The sequence below is a fragment of the Chrysemys picta genome, chromosome 5, assembly GCF_011386835.1.
Source record: "Chrysemys picta bellii isolate R12L10 chromosome 5, ASM1138683v2, whole genome shotgun sequence".
NCBI classification, from domain to species: domain Eukaryota; kingdom Metazoa; phylum Chordata; order Testudines; family Emydidae; genus Chrysemys; species Chrysemys picta.
The window spans coordinates 12698571-12726545 of record NC_088795.1 but is presented as its reverse complement, the minus strand read 5'-3'; the positions used below and the strand labels follow the sequence as shown (position 1 = coordinate 12726545).

At 44.0% G+C, this 27975-nt stretch overlaps 1 protein-coding gene across 1 annotated transcript; it reads left to right on the top strand.

The window, feature by feature from the left end:
* Positions 1-360: 360 nt before the first annotated feature.
* On the top strand, positions 361-24711 carry AFP (alpha-fetoprotein). The gene is made up of 15 exons (XM_024108453.3): positions 361-540; positions 2022-2082; positions 4157-4289; positions 5341-5552; positions 7326-7458; positions 9569-9666; positions 12229-12358; positions 13272-13486; positions 15648-15780; positions 16827-16924; positions 18149-18287; positions 19838-20061; positions 21932-22064; positions 23269-23323; positions 24554-24711. The coding sequence occupies exons 1-14, from the start codon at positions 456-458 to the stop codon at positions 23311-23313; spliced, it is 1839 nt and encodes a 612-aa protein (XP_023964221.2). The 5' UTR covers positions 361-455; the 3' UTR covers positions 23314-23323; positions 24554-24711.
* Positions 24712-27975: the final 3264 nt, after the last annotated feature.

Below are 27975 nucleotides of genomic sequence, written 5' to 3'. Positions count from 1 at the left end.
TACAAGTCCACTTCTGAACTCGGGGTCTTTCACTTGACAGGGCACCACCTATGCACTGCTAGCAGAACAGTTCACCTTTGAACATATGCTGGTGGGGGTGGAAGAGTCTGTATATCGGCTACAGGATAAAGAGCACAGTAATGAAAAATCAGTTTGTTTAAACATCTTGTTTGTAGTGAGATAAGGTAATTTACAAAAGGCTATTTGTCTAAATTCTGAAAGACTAATGAATCTACAAGGCCTTTTTGTGACAAGATGCCCAGTTAAACATAATGAGCAAATACTTTTATCTATTTAATTATTAGCAGGAATATTCCAAAAGTTTTAACGTCAGATACGACAGCAAAAGGGTTTTTTCATTAACCAGACATTACTGGAGAAGAGTATAAAAGAAACACCTTTCTGCTGTCTTTCTACCTTTCACATACATTCCAGGCCCCCCCAAATCTGACACCATGAAGTGGGGAACATTCATTTCTTTTATTTTCTTGGTAAGCTTTACCGAATCAAAAACCCTGCCCAGAAGATATCGGCATGTAGGTAAGAATATTTCTTGTACATTAACTATAAGCTTTCATATAACGTCCACACACAACTTGTTGTGGTCATTTGGGGATCTCATATGGTCATTGCCCATTCTAAAACAAAAAAGTAATATAAAAAGTTAACAGTTATAATTGATACATCTGAATAGTACATCACAATTATATAATGGCTCTGACTTCACAGGAACAAGATCAAAAGCACACAGTGGGTCTGACGTCTCAAAATAGGCTACTACATTTCAAATACAATGACCATGATTACCTACTGGATTTGTGAACATGGTTTAGAAAACATTTAAGGTTCGAAGTCAGACTCTGCAAGTACACGGTCTCTTTTCAAGCCAAATCATGCTCACCTTTTTCACGCAAGTCATTGGGAACTAGTGGGAGATTTGCATGAGTATGGTAAACAGGATTTGGACTTTATATGTAATGCTCAGTTTGATACCCCTGTCAGTAAGAGTCTTAGTACTATTAGTGCTATCTAGTGTTTTTTAAAATATGTTTTGAAGAACAAACTGGGTGAATATTTAGGGCCCAATTCCGCCACCCTTACTTAAATTGATTAGTACCTTATTCTGTGAGCAGTGCAATTAGTTTTAGTGAGTAACGGTGGCAGAATCTAGACCTTAACATTTAAAATCTAGAAGCTGTTTTCTGTGCCACCTTTTTCCAATTTCACGTGATCATTCTCCGGTTTGTGGCTTATTAATGCTTTGAGTATCCATGTAATATATGGGACAGTATAATATTTACTTAGAGGTGTACAATATGCAGGATGGTTTTAAACACACAGAGCTTCATCATACTCATGTTGATTGTACTTTCATCTTGGGAGCTACTGACTTTATAGAATGCAGAGGCAGGTCCTAAAAAAAAAAAAAAAAAAAAAAGGGCCTACTAAGAATCTTAGATTCCTAGAAAAATGAGGCATTCTTGAGATTCCTGTTTGAAAGTCTGGTTTCCACAAATGCTCATGGGCAAATAGTTAGATTTTGTATGAGGGTGAACTCTATTAACTTCAAAGGAGTTTTAGCCACTCATGCAGCGCTGATTTTAGCTCATTAACTTTAAATACATAATCCCCCATTTTAACTCAAACTGGCCAGTGATAAAAGATCCCTTTAAATAACTAAGCAAGGTTTTAAGATACTGAGGTACTAAGTACTCGGCCCACCATTACCAAAGTATCAGAGCACTTAATTGTTAGCATATTTATTCTCATCATAACCACCATGTAAGGTGGGGAAGCACTGTTGTCCCCATCCATTACCCAGATGGGGAACAGAAGCAGAGGGAAACTAACAGACCTATCCAAGGTCACATGGGAAATTGGACACAGAGCGGAGATGTGACTCTAGGTCCGGGTAGCACCCTAACTATTCAACTATCCTTTACAGATCAAGAAAGTGCTTCATAAAATACATATGTATGAAACATTTGGTGATTCAAAGACCAAATTATCTTCTTTTTCAGACGAAGCACACACCCTTGGCCATTGTTTTACTGAGCTACACGAGGAGAATTTTAAAGGCGTGTAAGTGTGACTGATAACAATCCAGCTGACAGTGTGCAGCCAATGATCCTTACGGTGTATTTTTATCCAGTTCAGAAATGAAAGACTACTAATGAGCCAGATACTGAAAAAAATACATTTAAAAATATTGGCAGAATAAAAGTCGATCTTCGGAGCAACAAAATAAGTCAGAGCAAACATCAAATAAAGTGAGACAAATTAGAGGACTTGGCCTTTGGCTCCCCCATGAGGAAGCGGGGCAATAACAGGCCCTTACAGCTCTATGCAGACTGCTCTGAGCTTGTCTGTGGATATGCAGATGCCAATGGGCCCTGGGCACCTGTCAGTCCTCAGGTATAGCCAGCACGAAGGGAGTAGGGGTGGGGAGAAGCAGAGAATGGGCAGAACCTTAGTTGCAGCCTTCCCCCAAATGAAGTGCTGGCGTGCTTCAGTGAGCGGGCACAGTAGCAGATTGCTGTCCCTCTGGAGAAGGAGCAGCATGGGAGAAATTATGACTCAGAGGGCTGTTGATAAATTACAGTGCCTCCTGGGAGGGTGCAGCTCAGGGCCGAGCTGAACAGCACTATCTAGTCCCAAGTATTAGCTACCCATTATCCCCACCAATTCATAAACTCACCTCCAGGAGATCCTTTGATCATTGCTGTTTGAAGTAACTAGAGTTTTAAAAGAAAAGACTGTTTCTGGCTAGTAGGAAACACGGCAGCTAGAGACAAGCCAAGATCAAAACTACAGGGAAGTTAGATTTTGTCACGTTCAACAAGAATAAGGTTTTGGGAAGGCACATTACATTGTTTCCAAAGATGGCCTGGACATCCATGCCAACTGTGCAAAATCCTGCCAATATTTCTTCCCTGCCCTTACTGTAGTCCCTTGACTTTTTCAGCCTTTCTGCAATAATACCTGGAGGAAAGAGAACTGCCAGCTGGAGACCGCTCTCTGCAATGCGGATCTCTGCTGCCTACACAACATAGGGACAGGGGACGTTCAAGCTCTGACAAGCTCTTGTTTGTCCCAAGCAATGCAGATATTATTTACAGCGACAGATTCCTTATGAAATGCAGCTGATGCTTTAGGGACCAAAATAAACCCAACCAACCAAAAAAAAACCAAACCAAAACAAAACAAAAAAACCCACCTTTGAAAATTCTTCTCTTCAAAATTTTTATAACTTAAGAGCATTTTCATAAAACAGGATCCATGTTTGAGAGTTCATCAGCTATCATCATAGTTAAGTAGGGTTAAGATGCTTAACTATGATGGTTCTTACTCAGAGTTAAGCGGACAGCCAAATCTGGGGTCAAGAAAGCATACCCATCCCTCCATGATATATTGGTAGAGCTCTCAGGGTTTTTTGCCTTGCCTGGGAACAATGAGTGTGGATCATTGGTGAGGCTGATGTGAGGGTCTTTCACACTATCAGTTTTCTGTAACTGCAAGCGTCTTGGTGGAATTTGATTGCCTCCTAACGTCTAATTTTATATTCTTGTATCAGAGGATTGTCATTTCAGAATGGGGGTGGGAGAGAGTGGGAACCAGACAAAATGTAGGACCAAGGTATCATACAATAACCCTAATGATCAGAGGGAGAAATACTAATTATGATATACAACTAATATGAACTTAAGAGACTGATTTGCCATGATAATGGACGCATGGGGGAATGGAAATCTCTATTGCAATGCATTAGCTCTCCCATGGCTACAGAAAGGCAAATTCATTTAAACTGCCTTCAGTTCAGCATTTAGCAAATGGTTCAGCATTGAGCTTCTTTGGCCATTCTCCTGTAGGTTTGAGATGGATCTTCATCATATTTTATCACTACACAATGCAAAAACATGAATATAAGTCTGATTCCACACTGACTTTACCACCATGGTTCAGTAGGTCAGGAAAAATTGTCTTTGGTTGCATCTCAGGTTCTATGTTAGACCTGTCCTCCAGCCCTGCCAATACAACCAGCTCCTATGAGGAAGTCTATGACCTCTGGATCAGATGTAGCACCCACACAGCTTAAAGAAATCCATTTTGCTTTTTGGTAGCTAGGTATCTATGTAACAGTATTATCTTGTTGCAGTGTCCTTGCCATATTTGCTCAGAATGTGCAGGAAATCACTTATGAAGAAGCATCTAAAATGGTAAAAGATGTCACAGACCTTGCACAAAAATGTGTCGCCAGCAAGGAAGACCCAACATGTCTGAAGCCGCTGGTAAGCAAAGATAGTATTATTATTGTGGCCAAGACAACATGATTGTATTGCTATCATGACCAAGATTTTCAAAAGTGACTAGTGATTTCAGGGGCTTCAATTTTGGATGTCCAACTTGAGGTGTCTCAAAGGAACTTGATTTTCAGAGGATGAGTGCTCAGCACTTTCTGAAAATAAGACTCACTTTAGGGAATCTCAAGTAAGGCACTGAAAAACTGAAGTCCTCCAAAATCATTAGTCACTTTTGAAAAATCCTGGTCTGTATCTTTTTTAAAAAAAAAGTCTGCTTAGACAGAAATTTGCTATCTAAGGTCAATTCAGTAGCAGCCGGTGCCACTCATTAGCAGCAAGGAAGGAGCCTTAATTTGTTTTTAGCAATTAACTCATAGCAGTCTCACTTTCTGTCAGAGATGGGGTCTGAACAAAAATGTTGCATCCAAATATCCTTGAAATTTTGTTTCAGTATCCAAATCTAGATTAGATTTGTGCACATGCCTCCTATTTGTTAGAATGGGTTGAACCAAAACCCTGGATCCGAGCAACCCCGCTCTGTGGGGAGCTTCAGATCTGGATCTGAATTTTGCTGCTTGAACTTATTTTGTAAGTCGGGAGGAGGATACTTTTCATCACACAGTTTCAATTCTAATCAGAGACGCACAAACCAACATGGCTTTGTGTCTTGTCATACTTGATATTACAATATGGAGGTGGACAAACCATCTTGGTTTGGGTAAAGATTTGAAGATTATCTGAACCTCAGTGGGAGCCGCTGGGTGCTCATTATGTTTGAAAATCATCCCACTTGTTTAGTTGCCTAAACATGGATTTAGGAGCCTAAAGTTAGGCACCAATTTTGATAAATCCTGGCCTTCAAGTTTAGGGCCCAATCCAATTCCCATTGCAGTCAAAGTAAAAAGGAATAAAAAAAGGGGGGGGGAATCAGTTTGTGAGAGTCATGGCTCTGTCAATAGTTTGTGGTCTTAAATGGTCTTTCCACAAGAGGAAAGACAGTGCAACTACAGACAAACAGAAATGTTTCTTCTTTCCACAGACTACCATTTTCCTGGATGAAATCTGCCACGAGCAAGGCCTTCCTGAGAAATATGGGTTAGCTGCCTGCTGTGCTAAAACTGACCCTGAAAGAAATGAATGTTTTCTATCCCATAAAAATTCTACACCAGGATTCATTCCTCCTTTTGAAAAACCAGACGCTGAACAGGGATGCAAACAGTACCAAGAGGATCGAGTAGCACTTCTGGGCTTGTAAGTAAACTAATTTTATATTAGAATCAAATGAGTTACATGCCGTGGTTCTCAGCTCTGTAAACTTACTGATAGGCGCCTCCTTGTGGGTGGGCATGCCACAGCTCCTCTCTCTCTGGGGCTACCTGCACTGCCACAATTTCTCTGCCAGTAACTTGGCCCTCTAGCTGAGTCACCATCTTAAGTCCAACCTTTCTGGAGTCACATTTGTCCAAACTAGAAGTGAGGGTTGCCAACTGTCTAATCGCACAAACACCATTGCCCCGCCCGCTGCCCCGAGGCCCCATCGCCTGCTCCCTCCACCTCCCCTCCCTTCATTGCTTGCTCTCCCCCACCCTCACTCACTTTCACCAGGCTGGGGCAAGGGGTTGGGGTGCAGGACGGGGTGAGGGGTGCAAGCTCCAGCCGGGCAGTGCTTACCTTGGGTGGCTCTCGAAAGTGACTGGCACATCACTCTGATAGCCGCTCCTGCAGCCTGCACGCACCACCCCTACAGTTCCCATAGGCCATAGTTCCTGGCCAATAGGAGCTGCAGAGTTGGTGCTTGGGGCAGGGGCAGTGTGCGGAACCCCCTGCCTCAAATCTCCCGGTTTGCTTCAGTAGCCTCCGGGAAATAGAGCCGGATTCTGGGAGACTCCCAGCAAAGCCAGGAGGGTTGGCAACCCTACTAGCAGTCCCAGAAACATCTTAACAGGGGGAAAAAAAATCTTTCTGCCTTATCTGAGGCTAGTCCTCAGCATGTCTTTATGGCTCAGCCCGCAGCCTCCCCACTCAATAATCCTTGCAAGGGGCTTGTATGCCCCCTTTCCTGGGGCCAGTAGGGGAACCTAATCCCACCATCTAGTCTGGGTTCTGGTCCAGGGACCCTGTACTGAACAGCTAGTCTGCTCCTTCACCTGTACTGCAACTTCTCTGGGCCCCTTCCTACCCACTCTCTCCAATTCCCCTTACTTCTCTCCCCTGCTTAGTCAGGGTCTCCCCCAGCCAACCTGCTTAAAGAGCTTTCCTCATACTCTTCCTGCTTGGATTTTCCCAGCAGGTTCCTTTGCACCCCTGAGTTTCCTTCCCTTATAAGAACCTCCATTCAGCTCTTTCCCCAGGTGGCTTTATCATTACTTAAGCCTGGCACTCACTTTTTTCCCCTCAGGTGCTGGCAGGTAACTAACTGGCATCTCAGCTTCTGCCCCCCCCCCCCCCATTATCCCATTCAAGACCTTTGTACCTTTCAACTCCCCAGAATGGGGTCTTCTGCCCCCCTTTGCTCCAAAAGGGCCATTGTACCCCAGAACAAACATGAATTACTGTTCTATTATGAACCCTGTTCTAGGACCTGCTAACTGTGGTCATCTTTCATGGCACTCGGTCCTGCAAGGCGCCAACCACACTGGTTTGATTAAGCAACGCATCTGGGCTGAACTTTAAGCATATGAGAAGTTCCCTTGAGGTCATAGGTGCTTCAAGTTAAGCATGTGCTTAAATGTGTTGCTGGATCTGGCCTAGAGCACTCAGCACCGTGCAGGATTGAGCCCTTAAATTCTAGTAAAATCTTAGCACCCCTTTGCAACAGAATTCCCTTATGTTAAATCCCATTGCATTATACTGTTCCCAGCTATAATGGCGGGAAAATAGCATTGACTGGTATAACAGGCTTTGCTGTATATTAATTATAGAGCAGCATAAGTGCATATGACACTTTACAACCCATCCAAACCATCTGGACTCTGCCCTGGGAGCTTACGCGCAAAGTTAATTCAAGGCACCTTTCCATTTTAGATACATCTATGAGCTTGCCAGGAGGCATCCTTTCCTGTATTCCCCAACAATTCTTAGCGGTGCTGGTCATTATGAGGAGTTGATGAAAGTCTGCTGCAAAGCTGATGACAAGAATGCATGCTTCAATGAAAAGGTATTTTGTTTTAATATGTACATTTACTTCAGGTTTTGATTAGTGGTCTCCTATAGCTAGAGAAATGCTTGAAGCAGAGCTGAAGGTCAGCTTTTTCCATTTTAGTCACCTAAACCCTTATTTAGGCCCCGCTTCCAGCAATCACTTCCATTCAGGACAGGACTTAAGCATGTGCTTTCCTGAATTGGGGCCTTTGACTCTTAAGAAAAATGGTCTGATTTTCAGAGGTAGTGAGCACTGGCAGCTCCCACTGCCTTCAAGGTAATAACAAAAAGTTTATTTTCAAAGAGAGGACACCGTTTTAGGATTGGTGGTTGAGACTTTCAAAGCAGTGTAGGGGATTTAGACACATAACTTCCCCTAACATTAATGGAACATCTGTATCTACGTCACCAGGGCCGGCTCCAGGCACCAGCCCACCAAGCCTGTGCTTGGGGCGGCACCTGGAGGGGGGCAGTGTGGTGCGGCGCTCCGGCCACCGGGGAGAGCGGGGCCACGGCCGGGGCACGCCGCCTTCCCCCCGGCGCTCCGGCCACCGGGGAGAGCGGAGCCCCAACCGGGGCTCCGGCCGCCCTCCCCCCGGGGCTCCGGCCGCCCTCCCTCCCGGCGCCCGCCCCTGCCGCGCAGGGGGCGGCGGCTGGAGGCTTTTTTGCCTGGGGCGGCAAAAAAGCCAGAGCCGGCCTTGTACGTCACCCAGAGTGTTTGAAAATCTCAGTCAACATTCTATTATTAAAATTCCTCTTTCCTGTTATTCTAAATGAACAAAGTATCCGATCTTCTCTCTTTATGTCTGCCTGTCTGTGTTGTACTGATGTAACCCTTCTCACTATTGAATCTCAGGTAGCTGTACTTATTTTATCAGATATTGGTGCAATAGGATGGGAGAATGCTAACTGTATTATTAGAATAGCTGCATTAGACTGGCTTGGGGCCTGATACTGCGTGGTACTGAGAACCTTCACCTTCCGCTAACATCTTTGGCAGCAGTATAGTGTAGTTGAGTACTTTAAGAGGCTCTCAGCACTTTGCAAAATGAAGCTCTTAAGAAGGAGGCATATGTACTGTAGATAGTCAGAGCAGATTATCCATAACTGCCCAGTTTAAAAAACACAGTAGTGTTTAATAAAAGGGTTTCTAATGGGCAGGATTTCACAAAACTCTAACGAAATAAGAGGCTGGTGATCCAGCCACATGAATTAAATAGGGTTACCATATTTCAGCAAGCAAAAAAGAGGACGGGAGGAGCCCTGCCCCCATCCTGCCCTAGCCCCGCCCCTGCCCCTCCCCCCCCTCAGAACCCCTAATCCTCCCCCCGCTCCTTGTCCCCTGACTGCCCCCTCCTGGGACCCCTGCTCCTAACTGCCCTCCAGCACCCCACCCCCTACCTAAGCCTCCCTGTTCCTTGTCCCCTAACTGCCCCCTCCTAAGACCCCCCCGCAACTGCCCCCCAGGACCCTACCCCCTACCTGTACCCTGACTGCCCAAAACCTTATCCACACCCCCCACCAGAAAGCCCCCCCCCAGTCTCTTGACTGCCCCCTCCAGAACCTCCCTGCCCCTTCTCCGATCCCCTGGCTCCCTTGTTGTTGGCCTTCGCCTAACGTCTCTGTGAACTTGCTCAGGAACGGCCTGAGCCGTTCGTCCCGTCCCGGCACGCTGGGCAGCAGTGGGGGAGGAGCTCCAGACTGCCGGAGGCGAATGCAGGGAGGGAGGGAGGGAGTGATCTCTGCTGCAGGGGAGGCGGAGGACGCGCTCTCTCTGGCTGTCGGAGCCCCATGTAAGTGGCACCATCAGGCCGGCTGCCCTGTTAGCCGTGCGCGCTCTGTGGGGGCGGGGTGTGTGTGTGAAGTCCGGACATTTACAAATTCCTCCCGGACACTATTTTTAGCTCAAAAAGCCGGATATATCCGGGGGAATCCAGACGAATGGTAACCCTAAATTAAAACTACGTGATCCAGCTTCCTTTTGCTTTGGTGAACACTTTATAGCTAAGCAGGAAAAAACTCTTTTGTGTTTCTGCTAAAATTCTCTATTTCTGATTCTGTTTTCTTAATTCATTTGACCAGTACGTTATGTTTTTTTTAAATGGTTGACCTCATCTTTATAACAGGCACCATCTGCGATGAAATCAGTGAGAGAAAGTGGCTTGGTAGAGGAACAAACATGTGAGATCCTGAAGAAGTTTGGAGAAAGAGCCTTAAAGGCTCTGTAAGTCTGTAGCTTGTTTATTCAATGTACAACATTTTGGTTACTTAGAAAAAAGGCCCTCCCCCCCTCCCGGTACACCTGCCAGAAGCCTACTGCTTGTCTTTAGAAGACAAAGTGAACTGAAGTACCTGTGAAAGAGGTGTGCAAAGAACACAAGACAAGGCCCTGAGATGTTTTAAAAAAAAATATCAGGCCTCCAGACTGTAGCTCTTCTCCTTGGCAACCACTCTCAAGCTGTCTCTGGAGGAGACAGAGATAAGGATGGTTAAGCACCAGGGTATTTTTTGGCTGGCTAGAGCTGGTGCAAGGGGGTTCTGCCTGTGCCAGTGAGGATGGATGTGCTTCAGGGAGGATTCCCCTGTAAGACACCATGTAGTGTTGTGCAGCCTGGTGATGGAGGCAGAACCGAGAAGCACTCAGAGGATGTGCATTTACAATAGCATCAGAGCTTGAATGAATGTAACCCAGAAGTGGCTCCCTCCCCCAACACACTACGGTCCTTTCTAGGAAGTGGAGGAGACACAGCTCTATAATTTTAAACTTACCTTCTATGATAGGAGCCTCTCATGAGCGCCTCCTGTCAGCAGGTGCAGACCTGCACTCACACTCTCTCTCTTTTCACGGTGCCCCTGTGGGCTGTTGCCCTCGTCAGGTAGGTCTTCAGTGGCTCAACCTTCGGGCTAAGTCACACAGTTAATATGCATTGAACTCACAAACCCCTTCTGAGGTAACGAAGGCCAACAAATGGTTGGCCCTCTCCAAGGTCTTCAGCCCCATCTCTGGGCAATCGGTAATGTCTTTATCCCGGTCTCTGGGCTCAGTCCTCTGCCCTTTCTGGGCTAACTTTAAGGGCACGTCTGCCCTGGTATAGAGCAGTGCCCTAGGGCTTCCTCTCTGGAGGCTCTTTCAGTCCTGCCCTTCACTTGGGCCTCTAAACAAGCCTTATCCCCTTCTTGGCACTTAGGCCACTCTGCCAGTGGGGGGGAACCCAGCCCCGCTCACTACTCTGGGTCCCAACCCAAGGAGCCTATAAATAGCAGCCATGTGCTGCTTCCTGTAATAGTTACTGCTGCTGCTATTCCCTGGGCCACTTCCCACATAGCCCCTTCACCTTCACCCTTACCTCAGGGCTGAAATTCTTCTTCATGGAATGCCAACATCACCAAACCCATCGTCTGATTCTTCCTTGAGCTCCAGCAACAAGCACCATCCTTGCTTCTCTGGTCCCCACCAGGGAAATGAGTGGCTCCGCCCCTGCAGCTCCTTTTTTCTCAGCCTGCTAAGCTCTGATTGGCTGCTTCCCTGCAGCCTTTCTAGGCAGGCCTGGAGGACCCACCTTTATTGCTCCTTTTCTGGGGCAGGGTGTGGTAGGACTGTGAGGCCTCCAACAGGGGGCCTGGTACACCCCATCACACCACAGTTGCCAGTGGAATGAAGCTCTAAAGCTGTAGGCTGCATAGGGGATGTAATAAACAGGTGCATCCTGCTAATATAATACTAATCTTCCCCTCTCCCCAGCCAGTGCTGATGTGACTGTGTTGGCTGGCTCAAGGCCCATCAGTGGAGTCACCCTGCATCTCCACACCTACCCTCCTTGTGGACTTTCCTGTCACTGTGTACAAGGATGGTTGAAGGGATGAACCTAAGCTCTAAGTGTTTTTTTGCAGAATTATTTAAAGCCCCTAACTCCCATCTGCACGCAGGGGAAAACATTATCCTCTCAGATAGTACTATATCTTGCCATCCCCTTTTCTTACCAGCAGCCATGGGCAACTTTAGGGATTACCAAAGAGAAAGGAAGGGGATTGCCATAAAATGAAAGTCCACAGAGCTTTAGTGGTTGCAGGCCCCACTTAAATTACTTAGATCACAGTAAATCATTTTTGTGCACATTGATGGATGCAGATATGTGTAAAGCGCAGGGACTCAGTGTTACTGCTTTGCCATCTGAGCAATAAGTATACTCTAATTGGAGTCCATTTTATAACAGAACTTACAGGTCAGATTTGCAGAAAACTTTATGTGCAGCTAAATGTCTGCACAAAAACACGTGCACACCTGAACACACAGTTACTATGATTCAAGGCATGCAACCACCCCAACTTTTACATGCAGATGGCCTGCGGGATGTGTAATCGGGAATGCAAATTAGGCATGCAACTCCACATGTAAGTGTAGCATAATTTTCTTAAAACCTTAACTTTTAGGGGGAAGCCAGCTTTAAAATAATGGCCAAGTTCTGCTCTCTTTTACACCAGCCCAGATCTTTGGTGGCTGCTGGTCTAACTTAAAAATGCAGCCCAACTAGTTCTAAATAGCCACTGGAGTGTTTCTGTGATAGTTCTGTACCAGTTATAGGCCTGATTCACTAACGTGAATCCTAAGGGAATTAAGTGACCAGCTCTTATTGAAGTTCAGTGGGAGTTGGGGACCAAATTTCCTTACCACTTAATTCAATTGCAGTTTTTATCATTAATTTCAGTGCAGCAGAGGCAGGCCACTGCTAGAGATCATATTAGTGCATTCTAAGTTTTAAACAATACTTGTCTTTATTCTTTCTAGGAAACTTGTTCAAATCAGCCAAAAATTTCCAAAGATTGATTTTGCTACTGCTACCAAACTTGCAACGGATACTGTTCACATGCACACGGAGTGTTGTCATGGTGACATGATGGATTGTATACACGAGAGGGTAAAAGAATAACTTATTTACCACTTCTATGTTTAAAAAAAAAAAAGTAGGTTTCATAGTGGGTTTTCTTCCTTCTAGTTTTGTTCCTTTTTGCTGATCTTTTATGCATCTGTTCATTGCTCTCCAAATTAGGCATTTAAAGCCTGAAAGATTGATACATAGATGAGAATTGTTCATCCTGCTAAATTATCCCATGTGACTCTGTTTGCAGTGAAATAGGCAGAAAGCATAAGGCACAAGGATGAGTTTGTGGCTAAGGCACTAGACTGGGATTCAGGAAAACTGCGTTCAGTTCCTGGCTCTGCCACAGACTTCTTGTGTAACCTTGGGCAAATCACTTAATCACTCTGTCTCACATCTTCAAAGGTAGTTAGGTGTCTAAATCCCATGGAAGTTAGGCACCTAAATAACTTCAAGGCATCTTCTACTTGCATGTTGCTATTCTTTCTCCCACTTTTTGTCTGTCTTGCCTATTTAGATTTAAGAGTTTCAGGGTTGAGACTGTCTCTTACTATGGGTATGTACAGTGCTTAGTACAATGGGAGGCAGTGTTGCCTAGTGAATAAAGCAGTGGCCTAAGACTAGGGTTCTAGTCCCACTTCTGCTGCTGGCTCACTGTCTGCCCTTGGGCAATTCACTTCACCTCTCTGTGTTTCTGTTTCTCCATCTGTAAAATGAGGATACTGATTTGACCTTTGTAAAACAACTCCCATGCCCTCCACAAAAAACACCTTGAGCTGTACAGATGAAAAATACTAACAGCTATGAGGTAGATATTAATGGGGCCTTAGCTCAGCTAGGGATTTCTCTAAGCTCTACTGTATTAAAAATCATAATTGAAGGTGGGGTTTCCAACTGCAAAACAATGAGAAAAACCAGACATAAGTACCAGTCTTTTTTAATTTCTTTACAGGTAGAGCTGTCAACTTATGTCTGTGCCCACAAAGATACTGTATCAACTAAACTCAGCGACTGCTGTGAAAAGCAAGAGACGGAACGAAGTGAATGCATAGTTAACTTGGAAAATGATGACAAACCTGCAGACTTGTCTCCCAAAGTCAGAGAGTTCATAGAAGACAAAGATGTGTGTGAGCACTTTGCCAAGGAACAAGATGCCTTCCTGGCTCGGTAATGCAGCTCTCAATCTACTCTGGTGTATCTCTGTCATTTAAGGGTTGCAGGCCCAGCATTCCAATTTAGAAGGCAAAGCTTTGCTTGCAAAACTCCAACTTGTGAACTAAGTCTGTATGTGGGAATGCAGTCAGTGTAGAAGCGCATATATTGACCTGTTAAGTCTGGTTTAGGCACTGAGTCGGTTTATTGAAAACAAACAAAAAAATAGTATGCCTAATTTTCAAGAGGTTTTTATTTCAAATATTGGCCTTTATTTGTATTTGCCTTTACATTTATCATGGGTTTTTATTAATGCATTTGTAAGCCTTTTACGTGACTAAAACAATGAAAGATCTGCTCTTCTCCTAGTTCTATAATTCCATCATGTAGTAACTGAAATACTGTGTTATTTTTGGCTCTGAAAGGGGCTTAATGGAATATTTAAAAACGTTAGCACAAGTATAAACACAGAGCTATTTGGTTTTACTGAGGTTTACCTGAATACTGCTAGTTCCATTGTTGTTGTTGTTTTTTAATAGAGAAAGGGGAAAAAAACAACCTTCAATGCTGCTGAATTTGAGAATGGGATGGGAGCAAATGTGGAACTTCTGACTTCATAAGTTTTCCGCTATTTGGGTTGGTTGATCATGACCAAGAACAGGGTGAAAATCTTAGATTTCCAGTGCTGTCCATTCCAATCCCAGATTCCAATGTTAGCCCTGGTTCAGCCATAAACTTGTCTAAACTAAACCCAGATCTTTATCTAAACATGTCTGCTTTAGTCCGATTCTGGCTCTGATTCTATTCCCATTGCAATCAATAGCAAAAGTTTCCATTGGCTTTAATGGAATCATGATCACATCCCAGATGTACACCCAGAAGCTGTTTGAAATACAATGCTTTTGTTTATGAATGTGAAAGTCAACATCTTCTGGGTTAGTATCAGCCGCTTACCTCACCTGAATGACACCATATCTAAGGTTTCTTGTTGAAAAGAAGTTCGCTAGCATTTAGATGTGATCAGGACCGGCTCCAGGTTTTCTGCCGCCCCAAGCGGCGGGAAAAAAAAAAACAAAAGCTTCGGCGGCAGCTCAATTGCGCCTCTCCATTCTTCACTCCCTCTCTTCCTCTTCAGCAGCAGCTCAAAGAGGAAGAGAGGGACTGAGGGACCCGACACCGAATTCCCGCTGAAGACCTGGACATTCCGCCCCAATAGCGGACGGAGTGCCACCCCTTTCTATTGGCCGCCCCAAGCACCTGCTTCCTTAGCTGGTGCCTGGAGCCGGCCCTGGATGTGATGTAAATGGCTAAAGCTAAGCTATGCATTTTAAAAATGTCTTGTAGTTAGAGCGGGACGAATTTTTTTTTTTTTTACAAAAAGATTTGATGAAAAATACCTTTTTGCATTTTCCACAACATTTCAGTTTTTCATACTCTCCCCCCCTCAAAAAAAAACAAACAAAAAAACCCACCCTGAAAAGCGATTGTTGGGGATTTCAAAATCCAAGATGTTTGTTATTTTAATTTTTGACGAAATTTTGAACAATTCATCAAAAAAAATTAGCCAATGTTGAAAATTCTTCATTTTCTAAATATTTCATGGGAAATAGAATCCATTTCCCAACCAGTTCTAGTAACAGCCAGATTAACTTCGTGACCAGGAGGTGCTCCGCACTAGCAGGATCAGGACCAATAACGCTGCATACCAAAATAAATAAATAGCTAATCTTTAGCATAAACCCTGCAAATAAATGAAATCTGCATGTGTGGTCAGTGGCCACATACAAATTGTACATTAATCCTGTGCTAAAATAGGGCCAAGTTTTTCTTTAATGGCCTCTAACTTCAAATAAACTAAAAACTTCAACCATAGAGGCTAAAAGGTTCCTGAGAAGAAAAACATCTTATCATCAAAGCTTATCATCTTTAGGCTTTAAACAAGCCGAGCTGATTATAATAAGCGCTTTGGATGAGTCAGACAGCAGGAGTTGGTCAGACAGATGTACGCTATACAGTTCAGTTACAAGTTGCTGGGCTAGCCTCACCAGGTGGAATGCTATGGCCTGTGTTCTGCAGGGGGTCAGGCTAGATTATAGTAATGGGCCATCTAGCCTTAACATTAATGAATCTTTGAAGGGCCCAAATTTCTAATGCTGACATCGTTCACGTGTTGCAGATTTGTCTACGAGTACTCAAGACGACATCCTGAGTTCTCCCATCTCATGCTTTTAAGAGTTAGTAAAGGCTACCAGGAATTACTGGAAAATTGCTGCAAAACCAGTAACCCTCCCGAGTGCTACGGCAAAGGGGTAGGTGCCACTGTACTTCATGTAATAACCGGGAGGCCTGAGCAGCCTTCACAAACTGTCATCGTCCGATGCTGATTGAGGCATGAGGTGGAAGCATTTCCACTCTCCTGGTCTGGAACTGCACCCCAGGGTTTCCTTGAAGGAGAGAGCAGTTGTAATAAGGCTTTATACTCTCCAGTCTGCAGGAAGGCAAATGGAGTCTTCTCCCCCTTCCATTATTTGAACCATGTGGGGTTTTGCTGGGGAATGAACATCCCTGTGCGGGAGATGCGGGGGACAGCATCTGCTTATTCAGTGGCAGCTGGAAGCTCTCCTCTGCTCTCCCAGGGCACTGATCCTAGAGTTGGCTAGCTGTTCAAACAGGAGCTGGTAGCTGGGAGGGACTCCTGCCCATTCGGGACAAGTAAGCCCCTCTCTTGGAAAACAGGAAGTAGGGGAGGACAGCAGCAGAGCCCTCTCTCCACATACAAACACTTGTTTTTAAGGGGCGCATTCTAAGTCCCACATCACTGATCCCTCTGCCCCTTCCTTGCACCTCCATGCAGATGGCTCGTAAGGAGCTAGTACTGCTGTGCTGCCCTATCTGTGATCTTCACATGGGTAGAGAGAGAGAGAGAGAGAGAGAGGTGCCAAGAAAGGGAGATCTCAGGTCTGTGAAATCCCTGAGCCCTTTGGGGCCTTTGTGGGCTCCAACCAATGAGCTTCTCAGCATCCCTATGCACCTGCTTGATTGTCCTCAACATTGGTCAGCACGGCCTGGAGCTCCCCTTCGTGGCAGTTAGGGTCCCCCACGACCCATAGGGATGTGGGCCTGAATAATCATCAACTCCGTTATTTAAGAGACGTAGGGGCTAATGGTCTATGCACGAGTTATATTCAGATAGTTGAGGCTTCAGACAGTGGAGGGCAACTTTAATGCAATCAGCAGAGATATAATGATATGTCAGATAACAGGAAGTTGTGAATAATCAAAGCTGCATTGTGATGCAGTAGTATTCTGCATTGCACACTAACCGCTTTAACAACATAGTTACACTGTTTTTCAGGAAGAAATGCTCAAAAAACAAGTCCAGGAAAGCCAGGAATTGCTAAAGGCAAACTGTGACTTCTACAAGGCACACGGAGAGTACCTCCTCCAAAACATGTATGTTTGGGGTATTGTTTGTTTCCTAATGAGCATCCAACCCTTGTTTACCAGTTTTAAATAACAGGGGGGCCATATCCTCAGGTGGTGTAAATCAGTGTGGATCCATTGACATCAGTAGAGCTACAGTCTGGTGTAAACAACTTTAGGTTTTGTCAAGGTAACATTCTAGCTCATGAATTAGGTCCATATTTCAACTCATGAAGTGTGAAGATAATAAATACTTTGTTAAACTGCCTGGTCTCCTGTGTATGATTAGGTCAGGTTTGCTGATCACCGAGATGTGCAATTGCCCTCTGGCTGAATTCTGAACCCTGAGCTCTGACTTAAAAGCCATAGTATGGCTCAAAGTGAGTTGCTTTGCCCTTTCTCATAGGCTCCGGTTCTCTGTGTGTGCTGTAATATGCCCCACTCGTGTGTATTAACAAAAAACCTAACTGTGCAGGAGAGGGACCAAAGTTTGAATAGACTGAACAACCGCCTAATCCCAGGTGACAGTCCCACCATGTCAAGGTTGGTGAACATTAGGGCATAGGAGCGTGGACAAGCTCACAAGGCTGCTAGTTTTGGCCCTAATTCAGCAAGCTTCTTAAGCACAGGACTAACTTTAAGCACAGGAGTACTCTGACTGAAGTCGCTCGTATTACGCGTGTGCTTAGCATTAGGCATCTTAATTGCCTTTCTGAATTGGGCCCTTCTTCTCTGAAGAGATGTACAGGATATGCTGCCCTTCAGTCGGGTCCCTCTCAAATCAATACATTTGCTTTTAAAAAGGCCTTTGGAACAGGAGAAATGTCCCAGCAAACCTGGCTTGACCATCAATCTAGTCATCTTTCACTCCATAGTATTGGTCTTGCCATACTTGCTAATGATCACGTTGTCTATGAAGAAAGGGAGTTCTTTTCCAGCCCATCTCCTGCCCTACTGCAGCCTCCCATAAAGTCACATAGGGTTCAGTCTTGCGAACAAATGAGGTCCCTCGACTCCCATTGATGGCAATGGTAGAGTGGTGGTATTTGTAGGCAAACACAAAGGACTTGATTCTTATTGCTTACACCCGTGTAAATGGAAAGCAATTGGCTTTTAACACATTGGACTAGATCCTCCGCTGGTGTGAATGGTTGGCGTTCCAGTCAGAGATATGCTGATGTACACCAGCTGAGGATTTGGCCCATCAATTACTAACCTGCTGGACCACCTGTAATTGAGAGGTTGTTCTTTCAGGCTCCTTGTCCGCTACACCAAGAAGATGCCTCAGCTGTCATCCAGAGAGCTGCTCCACTTCACAAAGCAAATGGCAGCAGTTGGCGGCAAGTGCTGCCCTCTAAGTGAGGACAAAATATTTCCTTGTGCTGAGAGCAAAGTGAGTATGTTTCTTTCCTTATCTCAGTCCCACTTGTTCCTGAAGATCTCCCCACTACTCCCAATCTCCAACTGCCCACAGGGTCTAGAGAGAAGCTCTAACTCAGAACCCCCACGAGGGAGCAAAATGTACAACTGGTCACTGACTTGGCCTTGAGGTGTAGGGACAGATCATGAGGGGGTGTAAACAGGCATATCACCATTGAAGTCAATTGATTTATGTTGATTCACACCAGCTGAGGATCCGGCTTATAGTTTTGCAAAGAAAACCGTCAGGCTACAGTGAAGCATGTCCTTTGCTGAATCAGGGCATTAGTTACACATACTGGAATTCTGATCCCATTCCCATTGCAGGCAATAGCATGTGTCTCCTGCATATCTTGGGAGCAGAACCAGGCTGTGAACAGATATGGCCTGGCTAGGACATTGCTCCCTTAGGATGATTAACTTTATATCATTCTTCCATCACTGATACATCTATCTCATGGGCCAAATTATTGAAAGGGACACAGACTGACCTGCACATGTACTTTAGCATATGCCATTTTTTTGCAGTATCACATGTACATACACCTGCAAATCCCTGTTGGTGCAAACAAATCAAGTACACATGTTGTGACAAAGTTCCTCCTCTATCTTGGTGGGTCCTGCACTTATTGGCAGATTTTCTTGCCTCAGAGATTCACCATGTGGGTTGGGGAACAGCCCAGAGACCTTCCCCTCTGGAAGAACCCACAGTCCAGGTCAATTGGGAGGTTTGGGGGGAACCCAGGCCCACCCTCTACTCCGGGTTCCAGCCCAGGGCTTTGTGGACTGCAGCTATCTATAGTGCCTCCTGTAACAGCTGCATGATAGCTCCAACTCCCTGGGCTACTTCCCCATGGCCTTCTCCAACCACCTTCCTTATTCTCACCACAGGACCTTCCTCCTGGTGTCTGATAACGCTTGTGCTTCTCAATCCTCCAGCAGCACACCCTCTCAGCTCCTTGCACCTCTTGCTCCCAGCTCCTCATACTCATGCCACAAACTGAAGTGAGCTCCTTTTAAAACCCAGGTGCCCTGATTAGCCTGCCTTAATTGATTCTAGCAGCTTCTTCTTAATTGGCTCCAGGTGTCCTAATTAGCCTGCCTGCCTTAACTGGTTCTAGCAGGTTCCTGATTACTCTAGTACAGCCCCTGCACTGGTCACTCAGGGAACAGAAAACTACTCATCCAGTGACCAGTATATTTGCTCTCTACCAGACTCCTATACCCCACTGGTCTGGGTCAGTCACAGTGTAAATTCCATAATTTGTGTGCACAGACAACAGCGCATTAAATTGCATATGCATGGAGGCCACTGTTTGAAAATCTGGCCCCATTTTGTGTTGATGGCACTCAGCTTTCAGTAGGAATGTGGGCTGGTGCTTCCCTTTAAGGAATTTTGCTTTCAATTATAAAGGTTTTTATTTATAAAGGTTGAAACCCTCATGAAATTACCAAGGATAGCCTGGGTCTGTTATTTTTTTTTAAAAATACCAATGTAAAAAACAATTCTCTCTCTCCGTACAGGTTGACCTTGTTCTTGGCCAAATATGTAGAAGACACTATGACAGTACTATAAACCCTAAGGTCTGTAAGTGCTGTAGTAACTCCTATGCTCTCAGAAGGCCGTGCTTTAGCAAGTTGGAAATTGATGAGAAGTATGTGCCCATACCATTGACTCCTGATCTGTTCACCTTCCATGAAGACTTGTGTGCAACTCAAGAGACAGTGCTACAGAAAAAGAAGCAGGAGTAAGATATGCCTGTTTATTCTGTTTGTCCCACCATCCAGCTACTCTTCACCCGCTTCTTGTCTACCCAGCTTTCTCTCTAGCACCTACTGTTTCCTCTTCCTCCTTCACATCCCTTGCTAAAAACTCGTTCTTCCGGAAATATTTACTTAATGCTTCTCCTCACCAATTCTCCATATTCCCACCCTTGCTTCCTGAAGTTTTGTTCAGTTTTTTGGTTTGGTCTTCGTTTCCCTGTCCGCCTTTCATTGTAAGCAACCAATTTTCAAACGTAGGTGTCTACGTTGCTATTTAAGCCCCACGGGTAAAACCAGTGGGATTCAGGCTCCTAACTCACGTAGGTGCTACTGAAAATTTTATCCCTGAGGTATAAAATTTTAAAGCTGACCATAATTTTATTTTTGGGTGCCTAACATGAGAGGCCGGAAAGAGGTCTGATTTTTTTTTCAGAAGAAGGGGGTTCAGCCTGTTCTGAAGATCAAGACCCTTTAAGATGTCTCAAGATGAGCACTCAAAAACGGAGCGACCTAATATTAGCTAAGTTTTGAAATGTTAGAGCTCTAAATGCTCATATCTGGACCCCTAAATCAGCGCATACGTTCTTAAAATGGGCATTTAGCTATCAAAACATGGATTTAGGACACTAACATTAAGACAACCAACTTTATAAATAGGGCTGTTTATGGTGCTTATGTGGTCCTGTAACTGTAGTATTTTAACCCCTCAGAATCTTTGAGGTCTTTAGCCCAAGACCCCTGTGAGGTGGAGCAGTATTCTTCCCATTTTACCCCAGGGGGACTGAGGCACAGAGGGTATGTCTACACAGCATTTTGGAACAAGCCTCCCAGCCAGGCTTGCACTACTGCTCTAAACATAGCTGTATAGACAACGCTTGGTAGTTGTGCCTTGGCCTGGAGTTTGGGCTCTGAAGCCTACCTCTTCCCTAGTCTTCAGAGCCCAAGCTGCAACTTCAAAGCACTCTCTATACAGCTATTTATAGAGCGCTAGTGTGACCCCTGCTAACCCTGTCGATCTGGGCTAGAGGCTTGCTTCCACTCAACATCTGGCATTGTCTACACATGGTATTTTGGAGGCTAAGTGACTTGCCCAAGGTCACACAGGAAATCAGCAGCAGAACAGGCAACTAAACCTGGCTCTCCCAACTTCCACTGAGCACCACTGGGCCATCCCCTGCTCCCCAAAAGTGGCAGAACCCAAATATTTCTCTCTTCTCAGTGGCTCTGACACACACCTGAGAACTAATGAGACCTGGGGTCTTAGTGTGCTCTCTCTTCTTCCCACAGAGAGCAACTCAGGAGCTGCATCTCCTCCTGTTGCTGGAAATGGACACCTTGGCAACTAACTTTCTTCCCCGAGAGCTGTGTTTGTGTGGGGACAGTGCACGCATATGAACCATGCCACCCATATGGGCGCCATCTGGGGCTTGTAGCTAGTGGACTAGCATGTCAGTCAAGCTGCTGGTCTGCCCTCCCCCCCAACTATTCATGTCATACGTTCAAACAGGCAGAGCTCTGAGGTCCTGGTGCGGGGAGGGGCCCTTCTCTTCCTTGGAGTCGCCAAAGTTACGCGTGGCTACAAAAACATTTGCACAATTGCATACAAGGGCCACTCAACCTTACAAGCAAAGGTTACTACTCTGTACTGAGGAATGGTGCAGAGATGTCCACCTACCTGCCCGTTCGTCCATGGTGCAGTGACCAGGCCCAGTGAAACTACACAAAGGAAAGGAGATGATAATGTAACTTTGAAATAAGGATTTGTAGATTTGAGGGCATAGAAGCTCTTTGGCAATTCATGTGCTATATATCTTTAAGCTAAGTAGACATTGCTGTGATTTGTTCTCCTTTCAGACTGCTCATCAGGCTCGTCAAATATAAGCCCACCATTACAGATGAACAACTGAAGTCCATCATTACATCTTTTCTTGGCATGAGAGAAAAGTGCTGCAAAGCAGAAGACCATGAGGCATGCTTTGGAGAAGAGGTAGCTTCCTTTTTTTCCCATGCATCTTTAATCAAAAAGGAAGGCAGGCCTGGGAGGTGTGCCTATCTGTATTTTAAAAATCTACTACAACTACCCAGAATGGTTCCATTTAGGTTTTTAAAGAAGGAACCATATTGCCTGCATCTAAATATATAAACTCCAGAATGCCAAAGAATGTAAGTTTGCCTAAGATACATCTAGTATTAACCTTTTGCTCATGTTCAGAAGTTTACACCTATAGAACACACCCTGTATTAACAGCGTCAAGGGGCTGAAGACCTGTAGGACACTTCACTGATGTAGGCCTGAGGACAGGTTCTCAAATCTAATCTAACAGTTTCTCCTGAGGTGTAATTTCTAATTTAAATTTCTCTCCTCAAGACCAGCTCTTTGCAAGGGAGGAGTGGTATAGTCTCAACGTTAGATGAAAGCAGTTGTTTCCTAGATTTTTAGTGACTGAATTTCTCAATTTCTTTCACCTAGCTCCATTCCTCTCCCTGTATCCCCATTCTTTTCCATATTGGTTTAGATTCATTTCACTGTTAAATCACACAACTGCCTCCTTTTGCTTCTCTCTCCTGCCCAACCCTATTTCTGTTCATCTTTTTCTTAGCGCTCTCCCCTTTTGTTGGCTATTCCTTAGTTGGAATTTAGTTACCAATCCCCTTTCCACTGCTTGAGCCAGAATGGAATCCAACTCTCTCCCCCGAAGCTGTAGCTGCTCCGCAAGGCTCTAAGGGGTAAAATGCAGTAAACGGTCATTTCTGTCAATAAAAGGAAGAATTTGAGACTCTGAATCCACACAACAAGCAGCTCTATAGAGGTAGAAGGGACCGCTGTTTATAGTCCCTTTTCAGAGTGAAACTGTACCTTAAATACTTTTCTAACAACTGCAGCATCTTTCCATAAAAATCTCAGTCCAAGAGTAGCAGCCTTAACTGTGACTTAATTTAAATACAGTGAGATTTTCTTTTCCTTTTGGGTTCTACTGAAGTATTTCAGAGTTGATCCAAGTGAATATGGGAATTGTGTGAAATTTCTTGAAGAGATACGTTGCAACTTTATGTATATACAGAATGTACGACTGCATGTTTCTAAATGACAGGAAATGCTCCTAAAGCTAGGATGCTTATATTGTCTGTCCAAATATACATTCTCTTCCAGGATTCTCACACCTATAAATCTTTGTCTTTTTTTCTCCTAGGGTCCAAAACTGATAGCAGAAAGTCAGGCTCAATTGGCACTATAAACCATCGCAGGTAACCTCAGGGGAAATGTGTTCTGCATTACATAAAGGAATAACGGCATTTTAATAGTGAGACTGTCTAGTCCAAATTTCCATGAAGTGTGCTTTGGAACTTATGAATTACCATGGTGGAAAAGACTAAGGAGCAGATTCTCAGCTGCTGTACACTGCCCTAGCTCTATTGAAGTCAGTGGAGCTGTGACAATTCACAGCAAGTGAGGCTCCACTATCTAGTCTCCTACAGTGACCTATGGTAGATGCCTCAAAGAAACTCCCCATAATGCACCTGGCCAGCTGTGGAACACTAAGTCCAGTCTAGATCCAATGTTGCATCAGTTGAACTAAAGGCAGTGTGGACACTCTTTAAATGGATAGACACCTGGCTTACGTCAATTTAGCTCAAAATGATTAGGGGCAGGGAAAATAAGCTGAAGTAAGCTACTCAGACCCAAATTAAGAGTGTCCACACAGTGTTTTGCACCACTTTAACTAAATTGAGTAGAAAAATGATTTAAGTTAAACTGGTGCAACTACAAGGCCCCTGTATCATGGAGGTGGGACTTCTTGTTCCAGGTTTATTCTGTGCAGCATAAGAATTGAAAGCCTTTATAATTTTTAGCTTAGCTAGTGTAACTGTAGATTCCATTGATTCATAGTGTGTAAGGGCCAGCCCCTTAGCCCCTTATAAATCCCCCTTGTGTCACTGCATAATAATCATCATCATCGATTAACTTAGCATTTTAATAGCACTTTGTTGAAAGTACAGAACAGACATTCACTACTTTAATGTGCTAATGCACACGATGCTACGACAGCACAAGGGGAACTAGAAAGCTGCCTGAAGAGTGTCTTGTTGGGCATTCTGAACAGATGTAGAGCAAAGACTGGTATAAAGGCAGATGAAGGATATGTTGGACACAGAGTTGGAATGTGCTGCACTCTGGCAAACTCCTGCAGCAGAGTGGCTCCCTGGAAACCTCCCTGAGGTTGCTGTAACTTGCAACAGGGGCTGTTTTGGCATTCCTGTTTATCCATATAAATGAACTGAGGGTATGTGATGCCATCAAATACCAAAAGGCAAATATCCCTAAAAGAAAATCCTTCCTCACAAAGGTTTGCAAACAGATATACCTTGATGTTCAGATTTAATGTGGCTCATTTAAAGTGATTTATCACTACCAAAAATAGAAAGCCACGTTCTTGTTTACCACTGTAATTAACTCATTTTTCTCATTTTTCCTAGCTCATCTGTGAAGATGGAGATAAAAGTTCATCTCTGCCCTGTTTGCTTGCTTTCTTATTAGTTGTCACTGTCATAGTCCTCTGATTCAAAGAAACAAAGGCAATTCTGCTCTTACTTTCATCTCTCATTCAATAATGAATAAAGCTTTGAATAAACTCTTCCCTTGTCCTGTCCAGTTGATTCATCACATTGGACAATCACTCTAAAACAATTTTCTACAAAATCATTGCCATGTTTGCAAATGGCTGGTACCATTACAAACTGGTAATTTTGTTTCTTTAACAGTTCAGGTGATGGAGACACTGCAGAAAAATCCATTCAGGCCCATGCCAGGTTTCACAGTTATTTTTATAATGCCCAAAAGTGTTAGGAACTACAAACCTGGGAAGACAGGTCTTTGCTCTGAATAACTTACAACCTACATATACAATATACAGACAAAGGAAAGGGGAAGGGATTCAATCAGACAACACCACCCTTAAAGGATGTACTTGACTTTCAATCTCAACAAAGTCAGTGGCACCTACATTTAAAATTAAAGCATGTGTTTCATTTCTTTGCTGAATCATAGCCAATTTTTTTCTTTTCTGGTTTCTTATATTTTTAAAGTCTTCTCCGTATATCTTAGTCTTGGTTTTTTAGAACACTTATCTCTTTTACTTTTCATTTCTATTTCACGCATTGATGAGTTTGACGGAATAGAAATAAAACAAACAAAAGTAACAATGAGAAACTGCTGAACTGGAATTAATTTGCAAACTAGATACCATTAACTTGGGCTTGAATAGAGACTGGGAGTGGCTGAGTCATTACACAAACTGAATCTATTTCCCCATGTTAAGTATTCTCACACCTTCTTGTCAACTGTCCGAAATGGGGCATCTTGATTATCACTACAAAAGTTTCTTTTCTCCTGCTGATAATAGCTCATCTTAATTAATTACTCTTTTAGAGTTGGTATGGCTACTCCCACCTTTTCATGTTCTCTGTATGTGTGAGTATATATATATATATATATATATATATATATATAGAGAGAGAGAGAGAGAGAGAGAGAGAGAGAGCGCGCGCTTCTTACTAGATGTTCCATTCTATGCATCTGATGAAGTGGGCTGTAGCCCACAAAAGCTTATTCTCAAATAAATTTGTTAGTCTCTAAGGGCAGGTCTACACTAACCCCCCCCCAATTCGAACTAAGGTACGCAACTTCAGCTATGTGAAGAACGTAGCTGAAGTTCGAAGTACCTTAGTTTGAACTTACCTCGGTCCAGACGCGGCAGGCAGGCTTCTCCGTCGACTTCGCGTACTCCTCTCGCCGAGCTGGAGTACCGCAGTCGACGGCGAGCACTTCCGGGTTCGACTTATCTCGTCCAGACAAGACGCAATAAGTCGAACCCAGAAGTTCGATTTGCTTGCCACCGAACTACCGGGGAAGTGTAGACCTACCCTAAGGTGCCACAAGTACTCCTATTTTTTAAAGGCTCATTACCAAGCAGGAACAGCACATTAAAGCTAAGTACTGTGATTTCTGAAAACGATACATATGCCCCAACATACATGAGTATAACTTGATAGGGTCATTCTGAGGGGCTGTATTTCTACAGCCTTTTTCCCACTTCAGCCCTGACAAAAACAAAAGCATGGGCTACCAGGTTGTATCTGCTCATGATCCCACAGCACCAAATGGAAGATAAATTTGACACTTGGAACAATATGCCCAATGAGAGGGTGACCATGGTCCATGTAGACAGACTAGTTTTCCCCTTAATTGAGACATTACTTTAAATGTAATAAGGATAATTGGATATGAGCCGGTTTTCCTCCTTTGTAAGGACGAATTTTTACTCTCATAATTTATCCACTGGAATGGGATTATTTTATTTGAAAATAGACCTATTAGATTTAAAGTACCTTAAATCTAGCCACTTACACTCCAGTGGGACCAATTTTGCAGCTTTTATGTAAATGCAAAACTCTCCTCTACTTAGGCCTGATTTGGTTAAACAATTAAAGCCAATGGATTTAAGCACTTACTTAAAGTCCTCGTATGATATTCTGGTCCTCCTCCATATTGGCAATACCTCCCAACTTTGCATCATCCACAAATTTTATTAGTACACTCCCACTTTTTGTGCTAAGGTCAGTAAGAAAAGTGTTAAATAAGATTGGTCCCAAGACTGATCCCCAACGAACTCTGCTAGTAACCTCCCTCCAGCCTGACAGTTCACCTTTCAGTATGACAGGCTGTAGTCTCCCCTTTAACCAGTTCCTTATCTACCATTCAATTCTCCCATGAATCCCCATCTTCTCCATATGGAACTATATCAAATGTCTTACTGACATCCAAGTAGATTAGATCTACTGCATTTCCTTTGTCTAAAAAATCAGTTTCTCCTCAAAGAAGATCAGGTCGGTCTGGCATGATCTACCTTTTGTAAACCCATGTTGTATTTTATCCCAATTACTGTTCACCTCTGTCCTTAACTACTTTCTCTTTCAAAATTTGTTCCAAGAGCTTGCATACGATTGAGGTCAAACGAACAGGCCTGTAGTTTCCTGAATCACTTTTTTTCCTTTCTTAAAAATAGGAACTATATCAGCAATTCTCTAGTCATAGGGTAAGACACCCAAGTTTACAGAAGCATTAAAAATCCTTGCTATTAGTCTTGCAATTTCATGTGCCAGTTCCTTTAATATTCTTGGATGGAGATTATCTGGCCCCCCTGATTTAGTCCCATTAAGACAGTGGTCCCCAAACTTTTTACCTTGTGTCCCTCCTTACCCTTGTCTGCGTTCCCCCTGGAGCCCCGGGTGCAGGGCTGGGGCCAGGAGTGGAGCTGGGTGGCACTCCAGAGATTCCACCATGGACATTTCTACCTCCATATCCTCATTTCCATTAGCCACCCTGCCACTATCCCTAAGCACCTCTTTACCCTTATTTAAAACCCAGGCAAAGTATATGTTTAGGTGTTGGGCCATGCCTAGATAATCTTTAATCTCCACCCCATCCTCATCCCGAGGTCCCACTTATTGTTTCCTTGTTTTCTTCTTACTTATATGGCACTAGAGCTGTTCATTATTGGTTTTAATTCCCTTGCAAGGTCCAACTCTGCTTGAGGGCCAAATATTTACTAACGGGCTCCTCGGTCTAGCAGAGGAAGGGATAACATGATCTAAAGGCTGGAAGTTGAAGCTAGACCAATTCAGAGTGGAAACAAGGTGGACATTTTTGACAGTGAGGGTAATTAACTATTAGAACAATTTACGAAGGGTCATGGCAGATTCTCCATCACTAGCAAGTTTTAAAGCAAGATGAGATGTTTTTCTAACAGATCTGCTCTAGGAGTTATTTTGGGAAGTTCTCTGGGCTGCGCTATACAGGTGGTCAGACTAGATGATCACAGTGGTCCCTTCTGGCCTTG